Genomic DNA, 17,602 nt, shown 5'->3' with positions numbered 1-17,602 from the left:
GTTTTGGCGCATTTAGTCCATTATGATATTTGTGACTAGATATGTGTAAGGGTATGATAGCTAAGCCTCAATCTCGACACATTTACGCATCTGAGTCAAGACTATTTGATCTCCCATAAGTCAAAAGTTTTGAGATGATTTTTGACATAGCACATATGAGGTTGAGATCAATGAGATAATAGCTTTCGTGCCTTTAGTTTTGACGGAGGTGGCGAGTATCTATTTGAGTTATTTTAGAAAACTCTGTGAAGAGAGATAGATGCTTAGAAAATTAATTATTCCTAGTACTCAACAACACAATGGTGTAGTAGAGATAAGGAATTAAATATTGTTAATGTTAGGTGGATAATGGCGCAAAATGTTTCCCAATTGGGAATTGCACTAGTTTGTTGCCTATATCCCTAACTAAGTTCCCTCCATATCAGATTTTACACTCCATTTGAGTAATGGGTTAGCGGAGAGCCATCTATGGGCGATCTGTAACCGTTAAGCAGCTTATCTTTATTTTACTTCTCATAAGATTGCGAAGTTAAGACCTAGGGTTCTATAGCGCATTATTGTATGCTGTCTTATAAACACAAAGGGTCGTGTGGTGCATTATTGTATGCGGTCATGTAAATCCTCCGGGTCATGTGCATATAGGTAAGCAGCTTTGTTTTTTTTTGATCAGCGGTAAGCAGCTTTGTGGTAGTGTAACTAAGTCACATAAAGTTTTATTAGTAAAGGTGACGTGAATAGAGTTTTTGGAACTCTATAAGATAGAGAATTCTAAGCATAGCGCTCTATGTAGCCTAGTTGAGAATGGAAATAAATTTCCAATATCCTAGGGACAGTGGGAGCGATGTGCCTACATTAGAGAAGAATACTCTATATTCTTAGTTGCGTGGTAGCGAATGTGAAAATTTTCCACGTCATCACTGGGTGATTGAGAAGGAAACATTCATGATTGCTTCGCAAGATGATAAAGAGCCTAGGATAATGCCTAAGGCTCTAGTCCACTATTTTTAGAAAGTGGATCAATGTTGCGTAGTTTAAGACAAAGTCTTTGAGGATTAACTATTTTTATAATTTGGTTGACTTTCCATTATGACGCAAAACTGTTATAAAGTTATGCGTAATTTGGATAGTCATTGTTGAGGCATAAGGCTCGTTTGATACCGAAAAGTCGCACCATTGAGGAAAGTGTAGACCATGAGAAGACTTCCTCCTGGGGAGTGAGGTTATTTTGACTTAGGCTATGATTGATATAAGTTCGGAACATTGATTTGTGGACATTATGACCCAACTTTCTCGTTAGAGAGTTGGATAAGTAGATCCGTAGAGATTTACCTTCTGCTTTTATGGTGAAAAGTTAGGAGCGCAAAAAAGTTGCTAGTTCCAATAAATCTTTTACAACCTAAAACAGTTATCTAAATAGTGGTTCTTAGATTTCGTCAAGCCATGATAGGCCAACGATGATCAATGAAGACCACTGAGGCATGATCAATGGTCCAAAAGAAATTTTTCCTTACTTAGTCATTATGAGCCAGGAATTTATAAGGTTGTCGCCACCTAGGGTGGGCAGTCCTCTATGTTAGATATGATGGACATGGGTGATATAATTTATATGCTCGGATGTACGATCCTTAGGGATTGCTTTGGGAGAATTCATGTTTTGTCTTCGATGACTTACATAAGAAATATCCTAGAACGATTCTAGATGCAAAATTACAAACCCATTGACTTATCTATCGATAAAAGCCAAAGCCTTAGCTATTGAGTGAATCCTTGGATTGTCTTTAGGAGAAACAGATGGCCTATATTCCTTGATCTTTTCTTTGTTGTGGGAGCCTAAAGTACGCTATGTGGGCGTATTCGGCATGATAAGTGTTATCTTTGGTAAATGGTTAACTGAGTTGTTTAGACATTGACCTTGCTCATTAGACTGTGGATGAAATGCTTTACTAGTAGTATATTAATTTGCTCCTTGTAAGATTCAATGCGCTAGTTGGGTGCATATGCGCTAGTTGGGCGCATCAAGAATGAACGCAAATTGGTCACCAAAATATCTTTAGAGAGGTTATTACGCAAGAAGTAGTGATCTTAAATCACTTCATGTGAGGCGCACATGGTGGATTCCATTGTATATACTTATCGCAAGAGGTGCTGATAAGGCCTATGTTTGGAATCTAGAATTGTGATCTTGAATCACTTCATGTGAGGCACACATAGGAGATTCCGTTGTATATACTTATCGCAAGAGGTGCTGATAAGGCTTATGTTTGGAATCTAGAATTGTGCAAGCTGTGGTCAATTTTTTTTTTAATCGATCACTTATTTTGAGATGATGGGATGTTGACATTATTATGATTTGTGTCATAATGATTAGCAAATGATGATGTCAGCAGGCAAGATTGGCTCACTCACATGAGCAATCGCCCTTGGCGCCTGGGAGCGAGCAAGGATGAGACTAGTGGTTTATTTTTATTTGGAGCTAAGAGAGGCTTAAATAATCCACTATATATGTCGCCTTGGTTACAACCAAGATGAGGTCGTGTTAAGGATCAAACATGGATATTAGTACCCACTTTCCATGTTGTGCCTGTTATGATTAGCCAGATGCGAGATCTCATTTGGCGCCTAGAAGGTGAGCAAATAGAGAATTCGGGTTAGGCGCTAGAAAGCGACTAGACTTATATCTGTACGGTGTATCGAGGATGACGTCACTCTTTTGGAAGAGTTACTCCACCGTAATATGTATTCATACTATATGTGCTTGGCGACTGAGTAATGAGGTGAGAGAATGGATCCCTGTTTCCTCACCATGTGAGTCTTACGTGTCATTATTGATATGACTTTCATTTATGTACCATTTTGTGACTTTTGACTATGTCATAAGGTAAGGGGTTGATGTTCTGCTACTTTAGTATGTTGCCTGCGGTCATGTATGATTCGGCCTTAACGGACATTACTGAGAAAGCGATCAATCCTAAACTAAATGACATGAGGGCAAAGAGAAGATCATCTAGTATTACACCACTATTGTATATTCCCTGCCGGCAACTCACATCGCTCTGTATGAGAAGCAGATTGAGTGTGAATATATTGCAAGAAACTCAGATGATGGCCAGAGAAAATCACAGGGGTGAGTATGTGATTTGGTCAGAGAAATTTGGAAATTTCTCTGATTTGGAGAAAATTCTCTGTGAAGTCACCAGAGAAATTTTTTGTGAACCAGAATTTTCTGTGAAATCTAGAGAAAATTTGACTAGAGTGAATTTCTCTGAATTGAATTTTTTCTGGTTTGGACCAGAGAATTCCTCTGGATTAAATTGAATTTTTTCTGGCTTTGGACCAAAGAATTTCACTAGATTGAATTTTCTCTGGTTTAGACCAGAGAATTTCTCTGGATTAAATTAAATTTTCTCTGGGTTTAAATCAAAGAATTTCACTGGATTAATAATTTAGTAAAACACATATATAATGATGAGTTCACATAGATAAATTGATACGGCCGAATTTGTATCTACATAGGTGGTTTAATTATGTTTTTCTAATTGAAGTGTTGACTTACAGATATTTTTGAACAGTGAGAGTAAGCACGAATTTTCTTTATCCCAATGAAGTTTGTTGACGGATCACCATTCAGAATCGGCAATGAGTCAAGGTGCTTGGATGAGAATTTCGAATACTGTGTGAAGATCATTCGGTGACTTGAATGCGAAGGTCACATTAAACTCAAATTCAAGTTCAAATTGTTGACGTGGTTTAGCTTGAGATCGACAGAACAGGAACGAAAGGTTATCCTTCATTCAAATTATGATTGAATCAACAGCGGCAGAATCAAAGACAAATTGATCAAATCAGAGTTTTATAATTCCAAAGAAATTCTAGACGAGAGAAATTCATAACATTAAATTTAAAGAAAATCTATCACAAATTCATAGAAGAACTATTAATTTGTTTGTGCAAGAAATTGTGATTGAATCAGCAACAGCAGAACCAAAGACAAATTGATCAAATCAGAGTATTATAGTTTTAGAGAAATTCTGAATTTCCAAAAAATTTCTCTGGGTTGAACCCAGAGAAAATTCAGAATTTATCTGGAACAGAATTTATCTGGATCAAATTGAGAGACCTTAAACATTATTTAAGATGTTCTTTATACTATAAAGTCTTAATATCAGGAACCTATAAAAAAAACCCCCAAAATTGAATAATCCAACTTACAAGATCCACCCAAAAGAAATAGCTAGTTTGCTCGTGGGATATTGTTAAAAGCATTTAACATCATCCAGTAGGCGTATTGAAACCGAGCCATGTTTTCTTTTCCTCTATTATGTACATAAAAAATAATTTTAAAAAAAATGTCAAACATGCCAAGCAAAAAAAATTGCAAAAATAACTTCAAATTTGGCAGTCCATGTTTCCGAAATTCACATCTTTCTCATTATGTACAGACAAGGATGTTGAATGCACGATTCTGGATTCTCGAGGGTGTCTATGTTTTAAGTCAAATCAAAAAGATTCAGACGAGTTGACTCCGCAGATTAGAATTTGGAACTCTTGCAGTGTACAGCTTTTGTGCCATGCAGCTTCTAGGATGAAAGAACATGTAAAAGTGCGAACTAAAAAAGATAACGGTTCCAATAATCGCTAGCTTACTATCATTGAATAGATAAAATCCAGCTTCGGATACAGCAAAAAGACACCTCTTCCCCAAATCAAACAAAATAGTACCAAAACGATACAAGTACCCTTCAAAAAACTCAACAATAACAACAGCCGGTAAAACCATTACAAATACGACACTACAAAGTTCCTCAAGGGCAGGCATTAAAACCCGCAAGTTAGAGTCGAAATTGACCAAGCCTAAAAAATGCAGAACAATGAAAAATGACGGCAATGCAATGAAAATTCTCCTTGTGCCTAGAAATGAATGAGGAGAACAATATTGCATATGCCAAAAATTTTGGGGGAAAAATGAATAACTACTACTATTTAACTTCTACGCCCACAATACTGGCAAACTATTGATAATCTCACAGTACAACCGCAACCTTCTCTTGGGAAATGAGTGTTGAAGGATAAGCAACAAGGGGCTCATAATGATCTCCTCCAGCACCACACCAACCTGTAAGTAAGAAGGTTTAAGCACACAATTTGAGGATGGATGAGAGAGTGAGACTGAAGCAGTTAAACTACACGAGCATGCGCCCGTTTAAAAAAAAAAAAGGAAAAAAAAAAAGCCTGTGAGGTTGACAAAGAAGTTCTATTACCTGTTCCTTTCATGAAGAGAAAGAAGGGAGGTTGACAAATTTCACTCCTTGGATGATGTGGGAGGAAAAAAACACAATTTTCTTCATCAACCATTGCATCTGACCCATGTGCTTGCACCTGTAATTGATTTTATGCAGAAAGAAACAGAACATTTATCAAGAAAAGAACCTCCGGAATTGCAGTATTGAGGAGTAGAAAACTGGATATGAAAAGAAAAACTCGTAGTGTATTGCCAACCATGTAATTTCAGTACTTATAACTTTATAACTTCAACCTAGCTCATCTCACATTAGTAGTAATGGCCCCACATAAAGCACAAGGCTTAGGATGCTTCAAAAGGACACAATATGTCCGTTGTTGAAAGGGGGAAGAGGAAGCAATCACAAAGCAAGCCTCCTGTTATGTCTCAACAATTACTCGGTTGCTCTATCTCATTATATAAAAATGTTACTATAACCACGACCAAGGACAATTTGCTTTATGTGGGGCCATGACAATTTTCATCCAACACTAATTGAAGTTTCCCACTCTTCAAGATCTTAATTAATTGTTAATTCAGGTAAGCAAGCACAAGTCAACAACTTTCTTCATTTCATTTTCACAAATTTCTCAGAGTACCATCAGTGCAAATTCCCAAATTAATAACACAATAGTAAAAAGTTTGAGAACCCTAAAATCTCACCACTAAATTTGCCCGAACGATATCGAGATGTTTACAACTTACATGTCAATTGTTGATTCGTGTAGGAATCAAATTCCTATAAACACAACCTCTACCACGTTGTGGTGGGTAAATTTATGAGTGATGTTTTAGGGGTCTGTAGCAAGACTCAACTTTGACAATCATGCAAGTGGACTTAATGGATGGAACCAAAGACCGAAACTCTAAAGTGACAAAATCAGCATGCAAGTTAAGAAGATATTCAATCATTTTCCATACAAGAGTAAGAGTCAAGAAACTTGAAACTATCAGAGATCAATCAGATTGTATTAAAAAAGGAAGAGAGCAACAGGTACAATAAAAGGGACCGAATTGTCTTCTTACCACATATATCTCTCTTTTGAACTCAGTTGCAAGACACTCTATTGCTAAATCATCTCCAAATGCAGCAGCATGACCTTCTCTATTCTCATCTACAGTTAATAAACCTTCCACAGTATATTGCAAAGTGATGATATCATGTTCATCATCAGGAGAACCAGAGATTGACATGTACTTGGCCCAACTCGGGCCGTCATCCACAGCAATACATCTCTCTTTGTAAATAGACTCCGCGGCAAACTCTCTTCAATCAGAAAAGAAAAATCAAAATACAAACTAACAAACATATAATACTACAAACCACAACAATCTACAAATTTGATTCTAATAAATAGAACTCATACCTATCAAACAACATCTAGTAACAAATTTATCACTAGTTTTTTCAAATAAAAACATAAATACAGCATTCACATATTTGTGAATTTATTTATGTATGCACTGTTCCATTTGAAAAACAAAAGTAATCAAAAGTTTTATTAAGAAGAAAAACCCACTGTGAAATATGTACAAAGAATGGCTATATAACCAACCAGATAAAATTAAGGATATGGCTTCTGTCCAGTCCGGGATCGGATTGGACCGTGCTGTTGGGCCCATGGGGGGCCATCACGGGTCCCGTTTTGATAATTCGAACCGTTTAATGTGTAGAACTCGCCGAGTACTATATGTTTATAAAAAATCACATTGATCGGATATCGATAGCTATATGATCAAATTAGTTTCGTATTAAAAAAATTGGTCGGTGAACAAATTAACGGTTGACAAAAAAATGTTTTGATCACATACCTATCGATATCCGATCAACATGATTTTTTACAGGCATATAGTACTCAACGAGTTTTACACATTGAACGGTTCAGCTTATCAAAAAGGGACCCGTGGTGGACCTCCATGGGCCCAACAGCACGGACTGGCCAGAAGCCCTACCCTAAAATTAATTGTAGTAATGTAAATAAATTCCAAGGGTAAAAATAAAAAAAATAAATAAAAAAAAGCCATGCGAATCAATCCAAACCAAACTAGACACCAAGGATCCTCTAGAGTGAAATTTCCCTAAAGTTTCCTAAAGTCCTACATTGTGTGGTTGAGATTTACTTGCCACACAATGTAGCACTCTAGGAAACTTTAGGAAAAAATCGCTCTAGAGGATCCTTGCTCCAAACTAGACCTCGTGTCCCAATCAGGTAGGTTGATTACATTATAAATAAATAAATCATTCTGCCCTGTCACTGACTATATGCAAGCTCCCGACCCTGTTTGGTTGCTGAGAAAACGAAGGGAAAAAAATGAAAACCGGTTTCAAGATTAACAAAGATATACAGCATAGTGGTATTGCACTCCACTCATTCAAATGGAATTTTTTTGGCATTCTTGATCCAAACAACGAAGAATGAAACAGCTCAATATGTAATAAACATGTTCTTCTAATTTTCCTATATTTCCACAAAAATCAAACAGAAGTAAAATAAATAAAAAGAAAACACACATTCAAACAATCAAAAGCGAGAAACGTTTATTCAATGAAAACAGATCTACAAAGAAGCAAGAAATTCACCTTTGCATTCCAAGAAGAAGAAGCTCGTTGATAGATGAATCCAAACCCTCCCGATCTTCCTTCTTAGCCAATAACTTGACCTCCTGAACCACATGTATACCCCAACCAGACTTTAGATCCGGAGAGTACATATGCCTTATCGCATCATCAATCGCATTTCTCTCCTCACCGCTCACAAAAGATCCAAGATCTTCCATAAATCTCTTCACCGTCCTCCGCCGTAGATCTCCGGCATCCATGATCTCCGCCGTCGATGATTTCATCATCGCCTTTTGAGACGCCGTGAAGAGGCAATTCCCGTCGGCCTTGACTTCTCCGCCGTGACTCAGCCGGAACACCACCGCCGAGGAAGGATCGCCTGGGTGCTTCCACAGGACTCCCTTAGCGTAGAGCCCCCGTAGATGGCGCTTTTGTTGGTCTTCCAAGCCGGACACGTTTTCCCAGGCGGTGGTGGTGATCTGGTCAGTGAGATCGACGGTCTCGATGCTATCTATTGATGGAGCTGAAGTTGGGTCCCTCCATGGGATGATCTGTGACGACGTCGTCGAGTCGCATATAAGTTTTCCCATTTTTTTTTTTTTTTTAATTTTTTCTTGAGTTCTCTCTTCTCTTCTTCAACGGAAGAGTTGCAGAAGAAAGAGAGAGAGAGAGAGAGAGAGAATAAATAGGGTTAACGGATGGATCAACAACGCGGGGAGGGGTGAGACACGTGGCGATATCTGGGATATTTAAGCGTTGAAGGAGATTCTGACCGTGGCGAGTGATGCTAACGTAAGCCGGATGGGACCATGGTTGGTGAATCTGAGCCAGATATGTTGATTCCAGCTGGCGATATGTGATTGGTTGAAATTGTAACGTTCTGGGTGGTGTTCGAGGAGTCTTCATTTTCATGTATGGCAGGACCGGGCTCCCTCCGATTACGGATCCTCTCCGATTACGGATTCTCGTGAAATTTTCCTAAAGCTTTCTTAGAGTGTTATATTGTATGGTTGAGATTTATTGATAAATCAATTAATGTGACTTATCAGTAAATCTCAATTACACAATATAACACTCTAAAAAATTTTAAAAAAAAATCACTTTAAAAGATTCTTGCCCCTCCAATCCCCTGCTCTGTGAAGAGTTGGTGAGCAAGCTGATTTGGAAGCACGTATGAATCTGTTAAATTATTGAAGGTTGTTAAATTCGTTAAGGCCTCCTTTCTATTCTTAAAATTAAAAAAAATAAAATAAAAAATTGGATATCAAATACATCCAAAATATATATATATATATATATATTAAATTATTCATCACACAACAATTTTTTCTTAAAGTCAATTTTTTTTAAATATATAACAAGTCCAAAACCAAAATGTCAAAAAATTAATTTATTACAACTACAAATTATCAAAAAAAAGTCAAAATCGCAATAGCATAAACATAATGACTTAATGAAAAAAGTGTCCAATAATATAATTTATTTTCTTAATTCATAAACTAACTTCTAAATTGTAATTAAAGGAGTTTCAAAGTGATATTTGATTGTCGGATAAAATTAAATAAGATTATAAATATAATAAGATTGAATAATAAGATTACTATACGATAACATTAAAGCATAACATTGTAATTATTTTGTTCTTTACATACACATTAACAAGGTAATAAGATAAATTAATGATTTGGATGCTGTCAAGCGTATTCTTTAAGAATCTGGAATATTCTAAAACGTATATTAATGGATTTACTTTCTTAAAAAACCCAGAATATCTTTATGGCTATTCATGCTTCAAATGTGTACATTTTGAATAGTTAAAAAAAAAAAATTAAAAAAAATAGCACGATCAAATTAACACAATTCATAACAAGAATGTCAGTTTTCAATCCCAAAATCAAATTCCATTTGTCCACCTCATATTATTCGCATGGTGAAAGAATTTTATATCTACATCACTAACTACTAATTAAGCACCACCGGTGTTCGCTTGACAATCACTGCATGTTTTCCGGCCCATTTGTTTGTTTATTTTCCTTTAATAATCAGGTATTTAGATCAACTTGTGTACTTGTTGATATTCTAAACATGTTTTTTCAGCTCAAACACTCATTTTTCACAGTCACTTGTGAATTTTTCATATTTGTCTCTACAGTGAGTGATGACAATCAAATTTGTATGGTTTCAAGATAAGATGAGTTTTTGGGATGGCGGTGTGGTACTGGCCAAAAACCCTTTGATGCATTTATTAGAGATGTAGATGTAGACAGTAAAAGTGGAGAAAGAGTAGATAGAAAGAGTTTAGGATTCATGGTCCATGTATGGATCTTTCATAAAAGGTCTTTGTCTTAAACCATTAGTGGTGGTAGGCCTCATTTTCACTAGGCCATGCGCTCTATGAGTTGATCTATCAAACCCGGACCTTATCTTATTGTTGTGTACATGTATGTATATATATATATATATCAGTGGAACATAGATAGGCATTGTGTACATATATATATATTTAGCATTTCTTCATAAATATTTTAGGACAGAGGAACATAGATCCCATGTCTTCCAACCAATTATAAAAGCAAAGAGGGACACAGGTAGGCATGTGAAATGGGCCAAATGGTTCTGATTTCTCCTGGGTTGTGTTTGTTGAGCCAGTTCCTACCAGATCATGGTTCGAATTAGTCAATTTCTAAAATTCCCAACCTAACCCCATCCCTAATCCTTGGTATTTCAAGCTTAAACTGTACCGGGCCTTTTTTATCTGAGGCTGTGCACTCACTGGGCTAGGCCAAATTTACATTGCTAAACAGAGGCTTGGGCCTTGGCCTAGGATGAAATTGTGCTTGCCTCAGTGTTGAAGTTAAATTTTAGGGAAAATTGACCTAAGGTTCCTCCTCTACTTTTGATAGGAGGAGAGGTCCAAAATAATATGTTTTGATAGCTAAAGTCCCTCAAATTTATTTTAGGTTGTAAAGTACCTAAATTACCCTTCCTTTATAACATAAATTTGTTTGAATATTATATTGTTGACTTAACTGATAGATTTTGGAAACCGAATTTGCAGTGGAGATTTCGTCGGAGTTTTCGTCGGAGATTTCAGTGGAGATTTCATGGTGGAGATTTCGTCGGAGATTTCAGTGGAGTTGACGAGAAAGATTGCTACGATCGTGTAGATTTCGTCGGAGATTTCGTCGGAGATTTCAGTGGTGTTACAGTGTGTTGATCGCGTAGATTTTCAGTAGAGTTGAATCAGGTTTGTTTTCGATGAAGATACCATATGCATTTTGATTTTTGTTTTAAATTTTTGTTTAGAGAGAGACTAGCTTGATAGAGTTGATTTTTATTTTTGGAATTAATTTTTTATTATTTGTTTTTTAATCAATTTCAAAGAGTGTTGACAGTGTGTTGATCGCGTAGGTTTTTGAATGGAGTTGAATCAGGTTTGTTTTCGATTTAGATTCCACATGGATTTTGATTTTTGTTTTGAGTTTTTGTTTAGAGAGAGGCCAACTTGATAGAGTTGATTTTTATTTTTGGAATTAATTTTTCATTCTTTGTTTTTTGATCACTTTCAAATAGTGTTGACAGTGTAAGTGATTTTGATGTTTAGAGTTCAATTTTCATGTTCTGTTTTTTATCAACATGCTGATCAATGATAAGTTTTGTTCTATGTTTTTTCAAACTAGAGAAATTTCATTTTCTGCACTTTTGTTTGTGTAGTCCAGAGGAAATTATAAGTGCATATGGACATATTATTAGAAGTTTCTAATGCAGATAGAATATGAGAAAGTGAATGTAAGTTCATAAATTTCTCTGGACTTGTATTTGTAGTTCAGAGAAAATTGTAAGTTTGTTACTCACTTTCAGTTTGTAGTTCAGAGGAAATTAAATGTTTGTAGAAGATGAATATAAGTTTTTGTTTCTCTAAGCAAAAGTTATATTTTGTGTTTTTTCTTTCAGTTTAGATGGACAATGCAGTGTTTTTTGTTATCTTGAAGGTGTATATAAGTTTGTAAATTTCTCTGAATTTTTCTATGAGTGCAATATTACAGAATGACGCATTCAAAATTGTTAGCTTGTAGTGAAGTGAAAATCATGGAGAAGCCTATAATTTCATAACATATATTCTGTGTGATTTTTTTCTATGATTGTGTTTAATAGTTAGCAGTAAATTTCTCTGTGATTCATTAAGTTTTTGTGATTTTGTTTTTTTATCATCTTGAAAGTGAATATCAGTTTGTAGATGTCTTTGGACTTTTATTTTAAGTTCAGAGAAAATTATAATTTTTAGAAATTTCTCTGGACTTTTATGTTGTTCTTGTGAAGTGTTTTTATGTTAAACAAATTATTTTTGTTGTTTTTTGTTTCAGTTTCAATGGACAGTGCAGTGTTGTTGCTGTGCAAATATGGGAATGATACTATTGTCATTAATGTTTCATGCGAATTGAATTTTGAGGAATTGGTTGGCATTTTGTGTAAAACATGGGAGAATTTGAAACCTGAGACTATGTGTATTTCATATTCTATTTTGGGCCATCCGAATTGTATGGTTCAAAATAATATTGATTTTCTGAATATGTTGAGGGTTGTTTGTGCACGCGGTGTTGATATAGTTGATGTTTCAGTTACTAGATGTAGTACTTCTGATGAAGAGGATGAAGTGGGGTCTAATTGGGTAGATGTTGTGGATGGTGAGTGTGATAGGCTGGTGGATATTGAAAGGAATTCACTCTCTAAGTTTTGTTCTCACCAAGAAAAGGTGTTATTGTCGGCTAGTTGGCGGAATAATATTACGAGTGTTGGACAAAAGTTTGAGGGTGGTGTGGTTGAGTTTCGTACTTTTTTATGCAAATATGCTATTGAGGTTGGTTTTCAGTTTACGTATGTTAAAATGACAAGCTGAGGGTTACGGCAGAATGTGTATATAAGGAGTCAAGGGGACGTATGTGGCGTGTACATGCTTCTGTTGAAAAAATAAATGGGTTCTTTTACATAAGGACTTTGAACAATGAACATATGTGTGGTGTGGCGGTTCGTACGAGTAAACATTCGAGGATGACTTCCAGCTTAGTTTCTGGGCTGATACTTGAAGAGGTAAGTGCAAAACCTTTAACTCGTCCAGTGGATATTGTGAAAGAAATGAAAGACAAGTATGGGGTCTCAATCAGTTATAACTGTGGTTGGTTGGGTGTTGAAAAAGCAAAATGTAGTACATATGGGGATTCTTGTTTGTCATTTGATCAATTACAGTGGTATTTTGATGAGGCATTGAAGAACATTCCAGGTAGTCGTTTTAAGTTAGATTTTGAAGATAACAAGCGTTTCAAAAGAGTGTTTGTGGCTTTTCATGCATGCATTGCTGGTTTCAAATATTGTCGGTCATTGCTTTTTCTTGATGGAACATTTTTGAAAGGACGATACAAAGGAGTTATGCTTGCTGCAACGGGAAAAGACGGGAATGAAGGTAATTGTAAATATATCTAATTTTATCTAAGTATGTGAATTTTCTATACATGTAGGAATTGAGTGAATGTGAATTTTCTCTGGTTTGGGCCACTGTGAGAATTTTCACTGGATTTTGGTCAATGTATGAATTTTCTTTGGATGTTGTCATTGTGTGAATTGTATCAGTAGGTGGTCACTAAGTGAATTTTCTCTGGATATTATGATTGTGTGAATTTTCTCTGTAGTTGGTCACTAAGTCAATTTTCTCTGGATGTTGTCAATGTGTGAATTTTCTCTGGAGTTGGGCACTAAGTGAATTTTCTCTGGATGTTGGCAGTGTCAAACTTCTCTAGTTGTTTATTGTTCTATTTTTCTCTGCATGTGTATATCTAATATGCTTGTTCCTATTTGTTTTGTAGGTTTTTTTCTGTAGCTTTTGCTGTTGTTGATGCTGAGAATAAAGACAATTGGTGTTGGTTTCTTGAACATTTATGTGGAGTATTGGGATCAGAAAGGGTGATAAGTTTCATATCAGATCGACATTGTGGTATTGTAGAGGGAATTGCTAGGTTTTTCCCTAACTGCTTTCATGGATTTTGTCTGGAACATCTGAAGAGAAATTTGAGGGATAAGTTGTCATGTGGAAACACAAATTTGGTTAGAGAGACGATTGTGTCCAAGTTTTCAGAATGTTCATATGCTCCAACAAAGGCATCATTTCATTTCAAGTTAAATGAATTAAAAAGTGAGGGAGGAGACATTGTGAGTGTTTTCTTGAGAAGTTTACCATATGAAAATTGGAGGGATGCATATTTTGCGGGGAAACGTTATGGTGAGATGTATTCAAATGTTGCTGAGTCATTCAATTCATGGATACGAGAAGCTCGGCACTTGCCAATAACAAATTTGATGGACATGATACGGTTGCAAATCATGAATATGAGGTCTGATAGAAGGCCGCTCTCTAGTAAATGGAATAAAATTCTGTGTCCTCGTATAGATAGTGTGTTGGAGAAGTCTTTTTTGGATGAGAGGGCATGGAATGTGAGTTTATCATCTGATAATGTCTTTGAAGTGCATTGTTTTCCTTCGGTTATGGTTGATCTTGGGTTGAGAACTTGTTCATGTCGAAAATGGAAAATAAATGGGTATCCATGTCAACATGCTGTTGCTGTAATTTTTAGGAGTGGAAAGAATTTGAATTCATTTGTTGAATCATTTTTTCATGCTGATATGTATCGTCAAGCATACTCGTTTTCGATTGGCCCAGTTCCAACTGTTGAAAAATCGATGATTTTACCTCCATTGAGCAAGAGACCTGCTGGGAGGCCGAAGAAAAACAGAATTGCTTCTACTGGAGAGTTTAAAAGGGTGATTAAGTGTAGTCGTTGTGAAAGTATTGATCACCATAATAAGAGGACATGCAAGGAACCTTTGTTAAATAGTTGAAGATTATACATTTTATTGATTGAATAATACATTTGATGATTATTTTGTGTATTTTGTTTTGTGAAATGTATTTTTTAGACAGTGTATATAATAATATCAATCAAATTCATCCAGAGAAATTTTTCAATATCAGTTAAAGTGTGCATTGTGTTTGTTGATATATACTATAGGCAGTGGGTTTGTAATACCTGTCAAATTCATCCAGAGAAATTTTCCTATGGCAGAGAAAATTCTGTGTATTGTGTTTTGAAGCTTCATATTCATCTACATAAATTTGACAATGGCAGACTAAAGTAATGTGTGGATTGTGTTTTTTTAATTTGATAATTTTTTTGTACTAACACAGTGCATTAGAGATTGAATGATCATATAGGCACCTTCTTTGGCGAGATATGAGTTAAATTTCTCTGTGAATTTTTGGTAGCTTCATATTAGTCATTTCAAGAAATGTGCACACCAGATAGAGCATACAAAAAATTATTGTATAACCAAGAAACAAAATTAAGCTATTTTGAAATTTCTCTGAGTTGAGAATTTCTCTGGACTAGGGAAGAATTTCTCTAGACTCACTTCAACTCAGAAATTTGTGTCAAAGCCAGAGAAATTTTCCTCACCAACACAGAGAAATTCCTCCTCTCTAAATCATCAACCTAGAGAAATTCATAACTCAGAAATTCTATTTTCTGTCACTATCTGAATCCGTCAATTTCATCCAGAGAAATTTTCCACCATCAGAGAAAACTATCTAGGCATTGTGTTTTGAAATTTGAAATTCATGCAGTGAAATTTTCCAGTGGCAGATAAAATTATTGTGCGCTTTGTGTTTTGTTGAGTTTGATGATTGTTTTGTACCAACACAAAGTATTACAGATTACATGATCATATAGGCATCCCCTTGGGACGATACAAGTTAAATTTCTCTGTGAATTTCTTGTAGTTCATACCAGAGAAATTTCTGCAGACAATTTTCTCTGGCAGACAATTTTCTCTGTGAATAACAATAAAAATATATATATATATATATATATATTTAACCATCGATAGGTATGAAATTCACATTAGTCGAAATAAAAAAAAAAGAAATTAGATTAGTCAAGAAAGGATATATACATATATGTCAAGGATCATCATTCCTTCAATGTATCAACAAAAAACTGAATAGTTAATACTGTATGGATATATACATATATGTGAGATAATTTTCTCTGTGTGGATATGTACATTGTCTTCCTTTCACTAGTTTCACTATTACATTTGTGGTTCTTCTGGAGGTATTTCAATTGATTCAGTCCATGACCGGCCAACTTCGGTCACAAATCTCTCTATGAGTTCTGCCCTTATCAACCTTATCTCTTGTGTGGACAATTTGGAGCTGATAGGTTCATGCTTGCTATATTGTTTCATTATATAGCAGACAAAGAGGCCACAATCCAGGCTGCATACAAATTATAGGTATGGTTAGTTTTAAGAAACATGCAAATCAGATTATCTTATTTACAGATGTATGAAACTTACGAATCACTTTCTTGTTGTGGAGCATTGTTGACATACTCAAAGTCGTAACTTGTGTTTTGTGAGTTTATTAATTTGAAAGAGGGTTGTGATTGAGCGTCTCTTTCAAGGCAAGCTTTCAAAAAATTCTCCACGTAATCTTGCTGCAAAAAAATAATTTTTAAATAACAGAGAAATTTACGGACAAATCAATGGGATTCTATGAAAATTATCATCACATAAAGCTGATGATGGATCAGAGAAATTTGCACTCGTTACCAATTGTTTTGCATCTTTGACATATTTGTCTTCTGCATCATCTCTCCTTGGCCTCAGTGAGTTGTAGAACCTCCATAAATTGTCTTGTTTGTCCAGGACAAGCAAGGCCCAGTGATTTCCATATATGGACTTCTCATTACCTCCAGTATTTATTGGGAAATGGAGAAACTTGTAGTTCCTCCAAGCTGTTTCAATATGCTTGTCAAATAAGGACACTCGAAAAGTTTGATTTTTTGTCATCTTAATGAAATTCTGTGTTCAGAGAAAATCAAAAAATGGTTTTGTTATGACTAGTGACACAACTGGCTTCAAGAAATATATTAAGAAGAGAAAGTAGTTAGTAAATTTCAGAGAAAATCAAATAAAATAGTAGTAATATACTAAGCTCATGGATGTGAAAAAAAATGAGGTTGGTTGTTGTCTTTCTCTCATTTGGTCAGCCAAAAGGATCTTTCCATAGCCATCAATGACCTGAAAAATATGATTTATAATTGTAATATTGGTTTATAAAGGCTGATGGAATATTGCAGAGAAATTTTGATGAAAGGGAAAGACTTACATTGTTGGCAATTTCTTTTTGCTTTATTAGGTTTCCAATGTCTTCAAAGGTAATGAGATTCAACTCACTTGTCCAAATTAAAACTCTACAAGATGACAAAGAAGGGATTGAATTGTTGTTAATGCAATATAAGTTTGTAATTTGTTGTTTGTTATGTTCTATTTTGTTTGTTGTACTTACTCAAGCCCAGACACGTTTGATATGTGCTACAAGATGTCTTTTACATGATCTTTTATCAATCTTGAAATCGGAAGAGTTTGTGGAAAGACCCAAGATTTTCTGATGTTTATAGGTTGAAGCAAGATGTACGCATCAGCATCAAGCACTTCTTTGTCCTTCGTGCTTTGCTCAACTTGCTTTATGGCTTGTTTTGAAGCTCTAGTCACTTTCGCAACTTTGGGATATTGGAATTTTGGATCATGTTGCTTTTCCTTCCTTTCTTTTGCCTTTAAATTTTTTTATCATTGACGTCGGATCTTTTTTTACTGTGGACAGTGAAAATATTAGGAAAAGTGAAATTTGTCTGAAGTAACAGATGATATTTCAA

At 35.3% G+C, this 17,602-nt stretch overlaps 1 protein-coding gene across 1 annotated transcript; it reads right to left on the bottom strand.

Moving 5' to 3' along the window:
- Window positions 1–4,623: 4,623 nt before the first annotated feature.
- LOC114264470 (uncharacterized) lies at window positions 4,624–9,013 on the bottom strand. Its single transcript, XM_028205088.2, has 4 exons — window positions 7,860–9,013; window positions 6,305–6,545; window positions 5,259–5,376; window positions 4,624–5,113 (listed from the first exon to the last, which is right to left on the bottom strand). The coding sequence occupies exons 1-4, from the start codon at window positions 8,426–8,428 to the stop codon at window positions 5,022–5,024; spliced, it is 1,020 nt and encodes a 339-aa protein (XP_028060889.2). The 5' UTR covers window positions 8,429–9,013; the 3' UTR covers window positions 4,624–5,021.
- Between the last annotated feature and the right edge of the window lie 8,589 nt (window positions 9,014–17,602).

The sequence above is a fragment of the Camellia sinensis genome, chromosome 5 (assembly GCF_055761805.1).
Source record: "Camellia sinensis isolate YWXY chromosome 5, ASM5576180v1, whole genome shotgun sequence".
Classification (NCBI taxonomy): Eukaryota; Viridiplantae; Streptophyta; class Magnoliopsida; order Ericales; family Theaceae; genus Camellia; species Camellia sinensis.
The sequence above is the reverse complement of the archived record's forward strand: the minus strand, read 5'-3'. Positions and strand labels throughout refer to the sequence as shown.

Bases quoted from the DNA above. Each gene is read 5' to 3' on its own strand.
- LOC114264470 (XM_028205088.2), bottom strand. From the start codon at position 8,428: ATGGGAAAACTTATATGCGACTCGACGACGTCGTCACAGATCATCCCA. The intron at 6,546-7,859 runs GTGAATTTCTTG...TTCTGATTGAAG, and splicing joins CTTCTTCTTGGAATGCAAAG to AGAGTTTGCCGCGGAGTCTA. The intron at 5,377-6,304 runs GTAAGAAGACAA...AATCAATTACAG, and splicing joins TCAAAAGAGAGATATATGTG to GTGCAAGCACATGGGTCAGA.